The 17,406-nt window shown below is 41.2% G+C and overlaps 1 protein-coding gene across 5 annotated transcripts in view; it reads right to left on the bottom strand.

Annotated features, from left to right (window-relative positions):
* magixa (MAGI family member, X-linked a) overlaps positions 1-17,406 on the bottom strand; it is a 69,135-nt gene that overhangs the window by 34,482 nt on the left and 17,247 nt on the right. For 4 of the 5 annotated variants that reach the window (XM_027166894.2, XM_027166895.2, XM_027166893.2 and 1 more), the window contains exon 4: positions 4,746-4,865. In XM_027166894.2, the coding sequence (XP_027022695.2) occupies positions 4,746-4,865 (120 nt within the window). The remainder of the gene's footprint in view (positions 1-4,745; positions 4,866-17,406) is intronic. The other variant, XM_047823170.1, reaches the window with a different exon arrangement.

The following is a 17,406-nucleotide window of genomic DNA, read 5'->3' as shown; positions in this document are numbered from 1 at the left end:
AGCCCTGTGAGAACAGATAATAAAAGCCCAGCTCTGGTGCTAGCTAGCTAATAATAAGCAAGCTTCTTGTTCCTGTCACCACAGCTAGTGTGAAACATTACCAAATTTATTAAAACTTGGGCAAGTCACTATGGGCAGAACCAGCTTCTGCTAAAGATGCTTGGATTGTGAACTGCAGCTTTAGGCTGAACAATTAATTGCATTTGCAATAATATCGCGAGATGATAAAATTTTCTAACCGCAAAGGCTGCGGTTAAACTCAGGTAACGTGACACATAAACAAGAGTAGAGCAATCAGCAAAGCAAGCATCAACTTAGCATGCTACACTATACCGTGACATGTTATACAGTACAATGGCCTCGGGCTTGACAGAAACAGACACCATGGAAACTTTAGTGTCAACGAAGAACAGAATGTCGGTGTGTGGAACAACTTTGGCTTAAAAAAAACCCCAAAAAAACAAACAAACGCGTATTATCTATATGAACGTAATTCAAAACAGCATGTGGAATTTACTCATGCAATAACATGAGCTCATAGCGAAAGGTATGATGCCCCTCAGTGTCATGACCATGCCTGGGGTTATGGCTTTGATAAATACATGAGATAAGAGGTACAGCATGCCCTCCTGCACATATTTTAGCCAGGTTGCCATAATGGAGCTACACAAGAAAATGCAGGCAGAGTCGCAGCAGAGCTGAAAACAACTTTCAACTTTTTATATAATTTCAGAGGTCCAGGCGGATTTATAAATTTCGTGCCGTTTTGAATTACCTTCATATAGATTATACACGTTTGTTCGTTTTTTTTTTTTAAGCCAAAGTTGTTCCGCACACCGACATTCTGTTTGTGTGTTATGTTACCAACTGGAGATTGGTAGGATTTTATTTTGTGATCAACTATTTATTATTCAGTGTTAACACAAGATGTACACTTTACTTTGTTAATGTCTAGTAGTGTATGTCTATTCAAGTATATATACTTGATATATAATATAATCATGTTTAAACTATATGCAATTGCAAACACGTTGAAATAAAAATAATTAAATGAATATATATGGTAGATACAATGACAATGCTGTCGTTGCTAAGACCCTTTTTTTCTTATTATGCTCTTTCTCTGGAAAATAGGCCATGTCAAGTGCAGCAATTACTTTATCCCAAATGTCCAGAGTTGAGCTTCATGCTTTACGGATGAAAGCCAATGATCTCTCTAAAAGAAAAATATCTCTGAAATAATTATACCATTCTTTTTTGAAGGAGGTCCAGGTGGAAACCAAGAGGGTTTTTTTGCAGCAGAAAGTAGGATTTTTTGTTTATACTTTCATTTATTTTTTTGAAAACTGTCTGGTCTACATACATGCACATACGTACATATCACATTTATTACAACAAATCAATGAATTTTGAATGATCAAAATACTGAGTGGTAAAGCCACTGAATTGTTTAGATGTTTCTGCAATTTTATTTCTGCAAAAAAAGTAATTGCATAATAAATTAGATTAATACTGCATCTGCATCAGTAGTTCTCTTAAGGAAATTTTAAAACTGGGTTATCAGGCTGTGGCTAAATGCCAAATACCACAGACAGAGACAAGTCCTCATCTCTAGCACAAGCACTTGCTTGCTGGAGACGCACAGTTTTTCTCATGAATGGGGTTCGCCTGGGAGTGCTGCCCCACTAAAGTTAGCCTTTAAAGCTGTCTCTGTCACTGGATTAGGGACAATTTAGGTGCTACAAGACAACATAAACAAACACAAGAATGACTTCTGCACCCAAAAGTGATGTCCCAGATTTGGAAAAAGTTTGGCAGGCCACATGTGGACTTCTTTGCCAATGCCAGATTTACTTTTGTGTGCTGTAGTTATGGAGCTGGTGCAGTAGCCCTTGACTGCAGTACTATCGTTTGCATTTCCGTCTCTACCCTCATTTTTGGAAAGGGGGGCATCGAGCATTTTTGACCCCACAGAGTGACGTGCTGGTTGAGATCTGTAAGTAATGTACACGCCGTCATTTGGGTCCAGTTCTGTTTCTAGTTCCTAGGGTACTAACCTTCCGGCAGGGATTTCAAGTGAGAGTAAAGCACCATGGATGGCATCTCTAGGAGCTCATGAACTGTCACAGCCTTTCTGAACAGTGAAAGGTGCCTTAGAGGGATTTTACACAGAGTTTGCATGAAAAACTGGTACAGTGAAAGCTATAATGTGGACCAGGAAGTGTACTTTGGCACCAAACTTTGTGTTATGCACATTTGTGATGATGTACTGTAGGATGAACACAAATGCACCAGGGTTTGACAGAATCCAGAGTCAGAAACCAGACCGATACTACTGGGATGTGCAGGGAACAAGCACAGGCAGATTCAGACTGCAGTGTAAAAATTTATCTGCTCTTAGTCTGCTCTGCTATGGTCACTCAGAGCCACCAGCCTTGAATCTCACTTTTGCACTCTAGTTGCTTAAGACCTCCCCTTATGAGCTCACACAGGATGTCAATCTAAAACTGTTTCTAAGGGGCTTTTTACACCTGGTCACTTTGCGTTTTCTGTGATCCGATTGTAAAAAGACCAGGTCTAAATGTAAATCCGAAACGTTTTCAATATGGATATAAATCTGATCGTTCAAACCACTTCAGGAGGTTGTCTGGGACGCATTTCAGATGAATCTGAACAGGTGTAAATGAATGTGGTTGTTCAAGCCACATACGTCAGGGCTATACTGTACTCGGAAGTACGTCACTTGCAAGTGATCTTTCACCCAGGTGTCTCGTTGGGTCTTAAAATGCACTGCTGCCACCAGCAAAAATGCAGCAAACAGTAAATGTTGTTTTTTGTAGCATAGCCTTCGGAACAAGTTTTTTCGTCTTCTTTTTGATTGCATTCTGAAAACCGCATACACCAAAGCGTGTTCCATTTCAATTACCCCGGAAAAGAGGTAAAATATATTTGCATTTTGGGCGGGAGTAGAAAGATCGGATAGATATCCGATTCCCCAAGACGCATTCATGTGGCCTAATGTAAATGGAACAGTTTTAACAAATCAGATAGCTATCAGATCAGAGAAAACACATGAAGTGACCAGGTGTAAAAAGGCCCTTAAATAAGTAGGTATTAAATATGAATTATGTATTAATATGACCATACCATGTACGGGTTCGATTTCTGGGTTCTTCATTTACGCTTTGGATTAGGATTTGGATGCATACCGCAATACGTTTTGCCTGTTCTAATCGATGTGGATTGTATTTATATGTCCTGTCAGCTGCGGTTTTGTAAATAAACACCTCCTGCACACATTACCTCAATTAATAAAGAGTACACAAATATATACCTTAAGAGTATACAAAACTTTTCCTACTGTTAGTTATTAAATTCGATCCTGCACAGCATGTATCACTACAATGTTTAACCTTTATTTATTCAGCAGAGTGACACTAGGTAATGATTGATCAAGTGAATGACAAAACAAAAACAAATATAACCTGACATTGGGATTCAAATCAGTATGCAATCAGCTCCAATCATAATAACAACAACAACAATACTAATAATTAACAAATTAATAATGCAGACAACATCTCCAACTGTAATGTCTGTCTCGAGGTTTATACAAAGTAGAAGTATATTATTTTCTGACTTGTCAGAATTGGATACATCACAGGAACTGAACTACAAAGAATCCTCTCTGTATGCCTGTGAATATACTCGTGACTGACTTCAGCATATTTATTATCTGCCTTAACTGTCGGCTGATGTAAAAGAAATGAGGAAGACAGAAGTGGTAAAGATATCAGAATTTACTGCATCAGCAGAAATAAAATATATAAAAACACATCACAGTTTTGAGCTTTTGGCACAGGTTCTATGCCGGAAGCCCATCCTGATGCAACCCTCCCATCTTATCCGGGCTTGGGACTTACTGTAGAGTTAACCTCTCAGTGGCAGGGTTGGTCACCTGCCTGGAAATCGAACCCAGGCCGTGGCGGTGAGAGTGTGGGATCCTGCTGCTGAACCACCAGGCACCCTAATGCTCTGTGATATTACTACAAATGTTTGATTTCGCATTTCTGGAACTGGAACACTTAATAAACATAAATGAAAACTTCAAGCAGTGGTGGTTCAAGCGGTTAAGGCTCGGGGTTGTTGTTTGGAGGACCAAAGCTCAAGCCCCAGCACTGTCTAGCAGCATCTGTTGGGCCCTTGATCAATGCCCTTAACACTCACTGCTCCAGGGTTGCTGTATCATGGCTGACCCTGTGCTTTGACCCCAACCTCCAAAGTTGGTATATGTGAAGAAAGAATTTCACTGTGCTGTAATGTATATGTGACAAATCTATAAAAAGCTAGAACCTTTTAGAATTCAGTGTCAGAAGTAAGAGTCATTGTGGCATATTAGAAATACTGGCTCAAGCAAAATCTGCAAATAACACAAAACACAACAAATATCAATTCCTTCTGAACTCAGTAATGTACACAGATTATAGAGCATGTACATGTACTGCTTAATGAGATAAAAATAGTATTTTATCATGCCGTGTTTACACAAATACAAAATTACTCAAGCATGAAACATTTCTTTGCTCCACAAGTCATTCAGCCATCTACAGAAAACTCATCAGCAATGATAAACAGCCTTACAGGATGTTGTGATTCTCGCAGTGTACACGCATCCGTGACTGCTCGTGGCTTGTATGCTGATACGTACTAGTAATCCGAAAAAGTGTTTGTGTGCCTATCCTGACCTTTGAACTTGCCGCTTTCAAGCAGAGCTCCTGACTCCTCCAGAGAGAAGAACTCCTCGATTGAGACGAAGTTGTAGTCCACTCCGGAGATCTCCCCGTCCCGCGGCTGCCTGGTGGTACCTACATCACATACACGCCTTAATGAACATAAAGTTTTAATCTGAGGTAAACTGTACAACAAGCTCCTGACAAAAATAGTGTGAAATAGATTAAAGAAATATATTCCTCATTTAGGTGTATTACATATTACTGAGCATTACTGACCTCACAGAAAGGTAAGGGGCAAAATAACTTGAGAATGCGCTTGTATGCAGTCCACTGATAACTACAACTTCTCCAATTCAGACAGTTTAAACAGCTGCACAGATCACGCCTGGGGTTATAAACTGGATTACAATATATAAACTGCCCTCTCATTTAACACACAGTAGTGAGCTGCTGGTGTTTTGGCAGTAAAGCTTAGCGAGGTCAGATTAAATTGTCTCAGTTTCCTGTATTTTAATGTTGTGGGAGATTAGTACAGAAAAACATAAAATATTACTTTCAAACAAAGTAAAACCACTGTGAAGTGTCACATTTATCAGTCCACCATAACATCCATTTATTTTCTGTGCCTCTTTTCCCTCACAGGGCTGGAGAAAACCAAGAGCTTATACCAAAACAGGACACACACACACACACACACACACACACACACACAAAAAAACAAAAACAAAAACAAACACAAAATCAAACACACTCGCACAAACAATCATACACACAATCACAAACAAAATCACAAACAATCACACACACACATATACAAGCACATAAAAAAATCACACCCAATATCACATACACACACTCACACAAACACTCACACAAACCCTCTCTAACACTCACACAAACCCTCTCTAACACTCACACAAACCCTCTCTAACACTCACACAAACCCTCTCTAACACTCACACAAACCCTCACACAAACCCTCACACAAACCCTCACACAAACCCTCACACAAACCCTCACACAAACCCTCACACAAACCCTCACACAAACCCTCACACAAACCCTCACACAAACCCTCACACAAACCCTCACACTCACACACAGACTACAGAGACAATCAGCCTACTACAGTATGCATGTTTTTGGACTGGGAAAAGAAGCTGAAGCACCAGGGGGAAACCTCTTAAGCAGGGGGAGAACATACAAACTGCACACACAGGTCAGAAACCAAACACCCAATCTCAGCAGTGTGTGACAAACTAACCACAGTGTCCCCTATTGTAGAAAAACTAGAATAACTACAAGAACTAGAAAAAGATTTGCTCATGCTTAGACACAAAGAGGCAAAGCAGGAAAGGACTTCCTTGTTTTTGAGTAAGCGGGCTAATTCTGATTGGTACCTCGTCACCTCTAGCAAACTGTTCAAAATATATTATCTTACCCTAACACTTTACTACACCTTACCTCTCAAGCTTGTTATCTTACAGTAGGCAAAAGGAAACTGAAAAGCAGAGCAACAGTGAGGTATTGACTGAAATATGTTAAGTTTTCACAGTGCAGGGGACAGGGGCTGGTGTGGGAGAGTGTTGGAGGAAAAAGAAGGTGATTATGGGGAATTTTATAAACTTTTACATGATGTGAAGTATATCTGTTCAGATCCTGCTTCCTGTTTACAGTATATGAGAAAAAATGCCAAGGGGGTGTGTGTGTGTTAGTCTGCCAAGAGACTTGTTTTGTACTGTCATCACATAGCAGAGATATGAGCAATAGAATAATCTTAGTTAACCACACTTGAACTTTCGAACTCTCTGTTTTTCCTGGTAGATGGGTAAGAGAGAAACATCAATATCATGGAATGTGGAGGGAAGATGATGGAGATGAAGAACAACCTTGTTTCATGTAACAAGCTAGAAGAAGGATTTATGTTAATCTAGGCGATAATCTACACGTTATTCTCTTATGCCTCATGCAAAAGTGGAGAACCCTTCGTAGATCTCTGTAGTACTCTGAGAAAAACTTGGGTGAAGCAGGAGTGGCTGGCTGGGCTTGTGAATAAGTACTATGATGAATGTGAATGACTGAATAACATTTCAAGTGTTGGATCTGACTTCTTAAAGGGATGAATTTTTACTTCATTGTATATCAATCAATTCACACACACAGTCTCACTCACACACTTACTTAAACACTTACTCATTCACACAGAGTCACACAGTCACACGCATACACAAACAGTCACTCACACCCACTTATTCACACACCCACCTACACACCCACACCAAGGCTTCATTTTTATGACTATTTCATTTAAAAGTGATTTTGTTTAAGAGATGATTTGCATAGCTGCAGAAATCTTTGAGGAAGTGTGTTGCTGCTTTAAGTTTCAAAGTTTTAGTTTAGCGAAACATCTGAATAATGTAGAAGTGTGGTTTGCTCAGATTTTTTTTTTTAACCAAACTGGTTTAAGAAATCTCAGTTTAAGATAAAAAAGGTACAGAACCATGCTCAGTAGCTTATCATTGGGTATCTGTCTCACTGCTAACAAATCACTGTGCAGTGTTTTTATCTCAGTAAATGCTCAGTAAATGTGTGAACAGAGAGAACATTTCCTCTGTGCCTGTGTAAATTGAGATGTTTCTCGACACATCTGGTAGAAAAGTTTGGTTGAGTGGTGAATGTGGGCAAATTTGTACATGGTAAAAATCTGTATGCAGCCAGCAAACTGTGTGATGAAATAGTAAGGAGAAAGAGAAATTAGATCTTTAATAATCCCCTAAGTTACCCTATTAAGGTGTTTCATAAGTTAGTTGTCAAATGAAGCTGATGGCGTGCGTACAAGTGTCGATCTAGTATGGGAGGGCACTATGAAAAATAATTGTAATTACAATACTTGAAGACATTGATACATGACATGTATCATTATATACTCTATAGAAAAACAGTGATAATGCATTTTAAAAACTTGATATTCTTCCTAATACTTTAATGTAATGTCCTACTAGAACAATAACATTTGGACATTTTACATTTACAATGCAGCTGCATCTAATTTGAAGTTCTAACTGTTACACAAGTACAAGTACACATAGTTTATGTTTTTGGGGTCAACCATCCAGCATGACGTGGAGTGTGGGAAAGAGGTGAAGAGGCGAGTGCAGGTGGGGTGGAGTGGGTGGAGAAAAGTGTCAGGAGTGTTGTGTGTCAGAAGAGTGTCAGCAAGAATCAAAGGAAAGGTGTACAAGATAGTAGTGAGAGCAGCTCTGCTGTATGGGTTAGAGACTGTAGCAGTGAGGAAAAGACATGAGGCAGAGATGGAGGTAGCAGAGATGAGGATGTTGAGGTTCTCTTTAGGAGTAACAAGGATAGCCAGGATTAGGAACGAGCACATTAAAGGGACAGATCTGGTTGGCTGTTTTGGGGACAAGGTCAGAGAGGCAAGATTGAGAAGGTTTGGACATGTACAGAGGAGGGAGATGGTTATATTGGGTGAAGGATGTTGGAGATAGAGCTGCCAGGTAAGAGGTCAAGAAGGCGGCCAAAAAGGAGATATACAGTATGGATGAGGACATGAAGGTAATTGGTGTGAGAATAAAGGATGCATGACATTATTTATCTCAACTTTTATATTATATTATTGTAGCACCCTCTACCCTTAAACTTTAATTGGATGGAGGACCGGGTTCTCACTTTGTCTCTCGATGGGATATCACTTTCCTTCCTCTGCACTTTTATTGACTTATGAGCTTAGCTAGACGGTGTGCATACTAACTGCACCAAGTTATCAAAGATTAAATCAATTCACAAGATAAGTAAACTTAATGGCATTTATTTATGTACACATGGAAATAGTAAGTAATTGTTTTAAATATATATAACAACAAAATAAATAAAGATAAAGTTAAAGGTGCCTCGTTAAACTACATTCTTAGAACTTCACAGGGTAGTTTTCAGGACAACTCACAAAAGATGTGTGACCATATCACTAAATTAACTCAAATATAAATAGTATCAAACCCCAAATAAACACTGTGCAGAGATTCAGTGTGTCACATATGTGTCAGATCAATTTCTAGAACATCAACAAAAATATCAATAATCCCAAACTCCAGGAAACAAAACACACAATAATATAGTTCTCAGGCAAACACATGCATGGGCCCACACACACACGCCAGTCACCAACCTAACTTGTTGCAGGCCTGTAACGTTGCTGGGGAGCGTGGTGGCCTTTAAAACTGCAAATGGCCTCTTCGCTCTGACAAGCTAAAAGAAAATAATAAATAGATCACCTGAATGCCTTCCAAGGTGGTTAAATCGCGAACTTCCCTCAGATACAGCGGTAGATATTCCAGTAGTCTCATGGCCTCCTCTCCCGAGCAGCAGCCGCGCGATACTGTGTCTCCATAACATAGCAACATCCAATCCGCGTCCGATATAGAGTCACAACTGCTCCATGAACTTGTCTCCGTCACGAAAATTAAATAACCAAACACTGTTAGACGGTTGGAAAAACCGTCAGATAGAATCCTCTTTTAGCTTAGTCCTGATAGTTAGCTTAGCGACAGGCTGCGCTCTACAACAGACTCCGAAAACAAACATACCCGTTTACTCTCATACCGAGTATAAACACTAATCCACTTAATACAAGCATTAACACTTCTTTAGCGAAATACAGACAGTTTAACGCACTTTGCTAGTGGGTATTTTGTCTATATCCGACTTAACTCACTGGAGCAAAACAAACAAAACTCCATCGGCAGTTCTCCACTCCCTTTTTGTCCAACCCGAATTCACCCTCTACCCGCGGAGGCGGGAATAAGTGGAAAATGACCAATCACAAATAAATAAAAAACTTGCTAGATAAAGACACGTTGTGAGCCAGTGCATTACAAACAACCTTGTACTTGCAGTACAAAGAAATTATACCTAATGGAACCCTAACTGGGCTACACTCTCCCCCTTCTAAATGACTCATGTCCCCATGAGACTAACTCGTTACTATTCTATCTTGGCTCGTGACTTTGGTTTTGCAATTAAACTGGAACATGGAGAACACTGGGCCATTGGGTGGCACCACCATGTTTTGCAAATTTGTTTCACTTTTTGGGAATTTTCAACGTGTACTATCATACCCCTATATACAAGAGTTAAGGGCCTGTCTGAGGATTTACCCAGTTCATCATAACTCACTGTTTTTTTCCACTGGTCTCACTTCTCTTTTAGGACGAAGTTCAACTCTATCAGCCTCTGCTTCTAGTGGGACATTTATGCATTGACCCTCTCCCCCTTCTAATTCCTGATCCTCTGTTCGCTCAGGTGTTGGAGGATAGCAGTTTTCAGCCTCACATTCAGGGGTTTCTCTCATCACTTCACAAACGCAGGGCTGTTACTGACTCTTACATTCTCTTTAGTCAGTTCTGTGGTAAACACTGGCTTTAGTGGTCTCCTTGGTTCCACTATGAAATAATCACTCAGGCTACTTTCATCACTATCAGAGACCTGCTCTACAGACTGACACTGATCTAGTGCAGATTGTTCTCTTTGTGCTCTCTCCACAACTCGTGCCCTGGTTCTCACTGGAAGTGGCACATCTTTCCTTTCATCAGGTAAGTTTATCCTCACTCCATCTCCAATAGGTAACAAATGGTCTCGATGCAATGTCCTGACGCTTCCTGTACCAGGAAGGAAGGAAGGAATTCCAACGATCCAGTAACTTCTGCTTTCCTGTAATGCCAGGTTTCTAATAAGTACACGATCTCCTTTCTGGAGAGTTTGTTGTTTCACTTTGCAGTCATAAAGTCTCTTGTTCTTTTGTTGTAACCTTGAAGAACTCTCGGATGCAAGCTGGTAGGCATGCTGAAGCTCTCTTTTCAACCTTTCCACATACTGGTGATGTTTTATTTCACCCTCACCATTTACTGAAGATCCAAAACATATGTCCACTGGAAGACGAGCTTCTCTGCCAAACAATAGGTGATATGGCGAATAACCCGTAGCTTCATTCTTAGTACAGTTGTAGGCATGTACCAACTGACTGATGCTTTGGCTCTACTGGCTCTTCCGGGCAGGATCTAACGTACCTAGCATGGACAGAAGGGTCCGGTTAAAACGCTCTGGCTGGGAGTCTCCTTGAGGGTGGTAAGGCGATGTTCTAGACCAGTAATTCTTAAAGTGTGGTCTGCGGACCACTAGTGGTCTGCCATCGACCCCTAGTGGTCCGCGAAAAGATGACCTAAACTAGTCAAGTGTTTATAAAATCCGTCACTTATTTAAGTACATTTTTAATGTACTTGCAAAACAGTTCTTGCCATTCTGTTTTAATAACGTAAAAATGGCTAAACCAAAGAGGAGTCAAAAGAAAAGATCAAGCGTCCACTGAATGCAGCAAAACTACAGCACCACAAAGGCCCACTGAAGCCGGAACCGAAGATACCGAGTCACGGCCACTGGCCACAACACTCCCGCATACCACGGAGCTAGCGCATCGTGGAAAACCATGTGAGAAAGTTAAGCGAAAATATCACAATGAGTACATGAAGTTTAGATTTTTCTGGACTGGGGATCTTGAGGATCCTAGACCTCACTGTGTTCTGTGTTATGAAATATTGGCTAATGAAGCAATGAAACGATCGAAACTCAAGCGTCACTTTGAGTCTAAGCACAAAGATTGTACAGATAAACCAGTGTCATTTTTTGAGAGAAAACGCCGTGAATTTGACTGTTTCCCCACTCTAGCGGACTTTCTTCTCAAAACTGAAGAGACCCTGGGTGACGACACCGTCACAGCCATAAAGGAACATCTACAAGGCCTTCAAATGCAGCTGGGGAAATACTTTCCAGAGCTAGATGCGGACTTTGAGTGGATCAGAAATCCGTTTGGCAACATCATTGAGCAATGTACCAAGCTCTCAATACAGGAAGGCAATAGTCTTGTGGACACTGCATCAGATGGAGGTCTCAAAATGTCATTCAAACAACAGCCCTTAACAGACTTCTGGGCTCAGCTCCTTCCTGAACATCCAAAGCTTGCAGAATCTGCTCTTAAAGTGCTCATGCCCTTCCCAACTACATACAACTGTGAAGTTGGGTTTTCCACACTGGTTGGTTTGAAAACAAAACAGCGCAACAGACTAAACGTGGAGCCTAGTATGAGACTGAAACTCTCCTCTTTGGAGCCAGACATTCAGAAACTGATGTGTGATAAGCAGCACCACCCGTCTCATTGATATTCACGTTAAGTTTTAGATGGAAATCTAAAAATCTAAAATCCACAGATCTATTAGTTTTGTAATGTACTAGTTTTTGTTTCATGTGTAAAATCCCAGTAATTTCAGTGATATTGGACATTAAGGGGAACATTCTTTTCAGCATTTTATTGTTACCATAGTTACAACCATAGACTTCCTATACCCACCACCTCAGTTTTAAACTAATGGCTCTTTGGAATGGCATTAAGTGGGACCTAGGCTGTTACAGTATGTTTAAATGCATTTTTTTTCCCACATGTGCAGTTTGTTGTTCATATTAAGCTGCAACTCATTTCACATTTACTTTTTCAAATTAAATAAAAATGTATATAATAATTTCTGATCATATCATTGCATTTGTGTTTGAATAATTAGTTTTTGACTTGAAACAGTTGCATATTAAACTTAAATTTAGCTTATCCTTCCTATTTTGTTGGTTTTTGGGGGCGTGTTAGAGTGGGATTCTGTAGGTGGTCCTCAGAAAAAAATTGGAAGATAAAGTGGTCCTTGGGATGAAAAAGTTTGAGAAACACTGTTCTAGACTTACGAATTCCCAGGATTCCAAGAAGTTCTTTGATAAGCCTACTTTCAAAAGCCCCTTGCCAGCCCCTGGTCTGAATGGATGCGGGCTGGCAAGCCATAGTGTACAAAAAACTTTTCCACAAGAATCTTGGCTACTGTTACTGCTCGCTGATCTTTTGCAGTAAAAGCCTGAGCGTAGCAGGTAAAGTGATCAGTTACGACCAGTATGTTGGCAATTCCTTTAGAGTCAGGCTCAATAGACAGGAAATCAATACAAATCAGATCCAATGGGCCACTGCTGGTTATATGATTCAAGTAAGCTGAACGTTGTGGTAAACTCTTCCTAGCAATGCATCGTCCACATTCCTTCACATACTGTTCCACATCTTTGTTCATGTGTCGCCAGTAAAAGCGATCTTTACAAAGCTCTGTTGTCTTTTCTATTCCCAGGTGACCTGACTCGTCATGAAGAGAATGTAACACCTGTATCCGATATATTTCTGGTAGAACTAGTTGCTGTCTCTCCTTTCTGTTGGAAATTTTGGTAATTCTGAACAAGAGATTGTGTCGAATAACTAACTTTGCACCTTGTTGGCGTAAAAGAGTCTCCAGATGATTAGAACTCTTTGTTGCAGTAAGTGTATTTCCTTTTACCACTTCCTGTTTGACAGGTCCAATGATGGAGTCTTTCTCTTGTGCTAGCCTCAGTTCAGAGTTTGTCAACTGCTTCTTGCATCCGATTTCCAACTGCACAGGACAAGCGTATACGGGAGGAATGACATTTGGAGTAACCCCCAACTGATCCACCAGCCTGCCACCAGACTCTGAGTGGTAAGTATCACTAAGCTGACAGATGGCCCTCACCCTGGATCGTGGTAGGTCTACCCATTCTTGAGATGTTTCAATTGGATAGCGACACAAGGCATCCGCATCAATGTTGAGACGCCCGGGCTTGTACTGAAGGCTAAAATTATAAGTGGCTAAGGCAGCCAACCACCGATGTCCTGTAGCACTAAGCTTAGCGCTGGTCAAAACATATGTGAGAGGGTTGTTATCGGTCCGAACAGTGAACTTGGCTCCATACAAGTAATCATGGAACTTATCCACAATGGCCCACTTGAGAGCTAGAAATTCCAACTGATGTATTGGATAGTGACTTTCGGCCACACTCAATTTTCGGCTGGCATATGCGACAGGCCTCAGTCCTTCTGGGTGTTCCTGATTCAACACTGCCCCAAATCCACTCAGGCTCGTGTCAACATGTAAAACATAAGGTTTAGCTGGATCTGCATATGCCAGTACAGGGGCATGTGTAAGGCAATATATGATATTATGAAAGGCCTCTGTGCACCGTTGGTCCCAACGTTCACCAAATGGCTCTGACTCACTGTAGTACTTGCCTTTCGGTACGGCTTTATTTGCACTCTTGGCCGGGGAATAGTCTTTGGTCAAATCTGTGAGAGGTCTCACTATGGCGGAGTAGTTCTTAACAAAGCGTCTATAGAACCCACAAAATCCTAGGAAGGATCTTAACAACTTCAAATCATGTGGTACCTTCCAATCTGAAACGGCGTTCACTTTCTCTGGATCAGGAGCTATCCCTGCAGCAGATACAATGTGTCCCACATATTTAACTTGCGGCTGACAAAACTGGCACTTATCTATAGACACCTTGAGCCCGTATTCTTCGAGCCGATCCAACACTTTCAGCAGTCTCTCCTCATGCTCTCCTAAGTACACCCAAAGACAATGAGATCGTCAAGATAAACAATGACCTGAAGAAGATGCATATCTCCAACAACTCTCTCCATCAGCCGCTGAAATGTAGCTGGGGCCCCAGTGATCCCCTGTGGCATGCGCTCAAACTGATAAAAACCTAAAGGACAGATGAACGCTGTTTTTTCTTTGTCCTCATCGGCCATCTCAATTTGATAATAGCCGCTACGCAAATCCAATACAGAGAACCATCTGCTTCCAGAGAGAGAGTCCAACGCATCATCCATTCTAGGAGTGGTGTATTGATCAGGGATTGTTCTAGCATTCAATGTCCGATAATCTATGCACATACGAATGGCCCCGTTCTTCTTCCGTGCAATAACTATCGGGGAGGCATATGGACTCCTGGATTCTGTTATGATGCCTGCAGCCAACAGTTCCTTTATGTGACGCCTGACGTCATCAATATCTGCGGGGCAATCCGTCTAGATCGCTCCCTAAATGGACGGCAATCACTTAGTCTGATATTATGCTTCACACCTTTGGCACGTCCAACATACCACTCCTCAATGGAAAACACGTTTCTCGTTCTGCTAGTTTCGCTCCAAGTCTTTTTTCCCAATCATCAGGAATAGGCGAATCTCCAAAGTTGAATACTTTAGGATGTAACCCTTTTTGACAGCTGGAGCATCTGGTTTAACTGTAACAGTGTCAGTGGGATAGACTTTTGCAATAATGGTGTCTGGGGGAATACTAATGTCTTTGGAGGTCTCATTGCAGATCAGCACTCGGAAGCTGTTCACATTCATGGCAGAAGATGACAAAAGGAATAAACAGTCCAGCTGGAAGCGGACTCTCTACAGGAGTTTCCACAAGAAAAATTTCTTTTCTCAGTGGCTTCTCACTCTCCACTTTACACACTGCATACATTTCACTTCTTGAAGGGATAGTTAGGACTCCTGGTCCTCTCCACTTGACTTGTCCCTCAGCTGTCTCAAGAACTTCCTCTTTTAAGCCGGGCTGGAGAGTGGATGGCTGAATTCTCATTGACTTTACTTGCTTGACTGCATTAGCATCCTGGTTGAGCCAGGTCAAACGTTTAAAGAGGCTTGCATTTGTTCCAATTATTATGGGACATTGCTGAGGGCCTTGTGGTTTTGGGCAGACCAAAGCGAGAATGGAAACCTTCTTTTTTACTCCTGTGATTGAAGCAGGAAGCAAAACATCAACTATGATGTACCCCTTGTATGAATAACTCTAAGAACTCAGTCCCCAGATGGACAATCCAGTGAGTGAGTGAAGTGGTAGCTGTGACAAATGTTTAGAGTACCATTGGTCAAACACGATGGTTACTTGGGACCCACTATCTAATAAAGCTTGACAAGGACATCCATTCAACTCCACGAAAATGGTTGAGGCAGGGCCCACTAAACCTCTGGGAAATTGACTTATCTCACATACCTCAATTTGACTTCTTTTAGAGAAACAGTCTGAACTGTTGGGAGTAGTACTGGCTTCAGTCATCCAGTTCTTTTCATTCTTAGCTTTCCGAAGAGCCCGAACCAACTTTTGTATTACTTGGGATGTGTTCTCTGGTGCTTGACACTTAGTGGCGATGTGTCCATCCTCACTACATCGATAACAGAAGAAATCAGCTTTGTGCTTAACAGGCGTCTCTCTGTTGAACTTCAGAACTGACCTTGGATTTGTCAGAGCTTGTTGAGACTGATTAGAGGAGCTGATGCTCATAACTGTTAACTGTTGTTGCAGTTGCTGAACTTGCTTCTTTAACACTTGTACCTCTGATTCTTCTTGTGTTTCAGGTTTTTTCTTATCCTGCTTGTCTTTTTGATTAACTCTCATAGAAGAAACAGAAACTGATTCAGGATCGTCCACAAATCTTGATCTTAGCTCTTGAATCTCTGCTCGGAGTTGTCTGACCACAGCTGAGTCAAGTGTAGTTTCACTCTTTAGTTGTATATGGTTCACAGATGCCTTGATTTTATGGCGGGCAGCCTCATTCTCCTCCGCTTCTTTGATTTCATTTAGCAGTGCTAAGAAAGTGGGTGGCTGTTCTCTCCTCTCCCTAAGTCTTAACTGCACAAGCATCAGATCGGCCTCAACTGCACCTCGGATCAGCTGCTCAAGTCTTGTCTTGTCCATCATCTTTGGAGTCAATCCTCCTTTTCTTACAACTTTAGATAAGGATTTTTATATCCGACACAGAAAATCAGATACAGCTTCTGCAGGGAACTGGCGTAAGAGACGAAAGGCAAAGTAGAGGTCTTCCCCTGACTCAGAAGTTCCAAATGTGTTTTCTAATGTCTCCAAGTATTGAGAAGCACTTGCTGCAGGAGTTGAAAATCGAACAGCTTTGATGATGTCAAGGGCTGGTCCTTTCAAACTCTCCATAATCCTTCTACGTTTCTCTTTTTCTTAACACTCACACTCATCAGGCATTATCCTTGCTTGTTCTATCCAATTTTCTAGGCTTTCTTCTCCAGTTGGGATCGGAGTAGTGCCTGAAAAGGTTCGCAATCGTCTGTAAGCATTGGTTTCACCTGGAGGTTTTGAGGTCTTCTCCAGAAGCTCACCCACCGCACGTATAATTGACTAAGGGGCAAGTCAAGAGTCAAGAGTCAAGAAGCTTTTTATTGTCATTTCAACCATATATAGCTGTTGCAGTACACAGTGAAATGAGACAACGTTTCTCCAGGATCAAGGTGCTACATAAAACAAAGACAGGGCTAAGGACATATAAGTAGTCTTAGCCACATAAAGTGCAACTGTGCAACCTGGTGCAAACAGTGCAGGACAAGACAAGCAAGACAGTGCAGGACAAAAGACAGTGCAGGACAAAAAACAGTGCAGACATTAAGTTACAAGACAATACAAAAAGTACAAAAAATGCAATACACAAAAGACAATACACAGTAACAGAAACAGCGCCGACCGACCAGCAGCAGCATTAGCATGGGGTGGAGCAAATAATGCCTGTATATTAGTCATAGTCTTTCCTTCAACAGTTAGGAACATTTAAAATTTTTTGGAAAACTCAAAAGTGGAAATTCAACAGGTGCCACTATCACCTTCCATGACTCTTCTCCATCAGGTAGCAACAGTTCAGGTGGAACACGGGTGGGGTCAATGACCTCCTTACACTCACATGAAATCAAAAGGGTACCAGG

The sequence above is a fragment of the Tachysurus fulvidraco genome, chromosome 14, assembly GCF_022655615.1.
Source record: "Tachysurus fulvidraco isolate hzauxx_2018 chromosome 14, HZAU_PFXX_2.0, whole genome shotgun sequence".
NCBI lineage: Eukaryota > Metazoa > Chordata > Actinopteri > Siluriformes > Bagridae > Tachysurus > Tachysurus fulvidraco.
The sequence above is the reverse complement of the archived record's forward strand: the minus strand, read 5'-3'. Positions and strand labels throughout refer to the sequence as shown.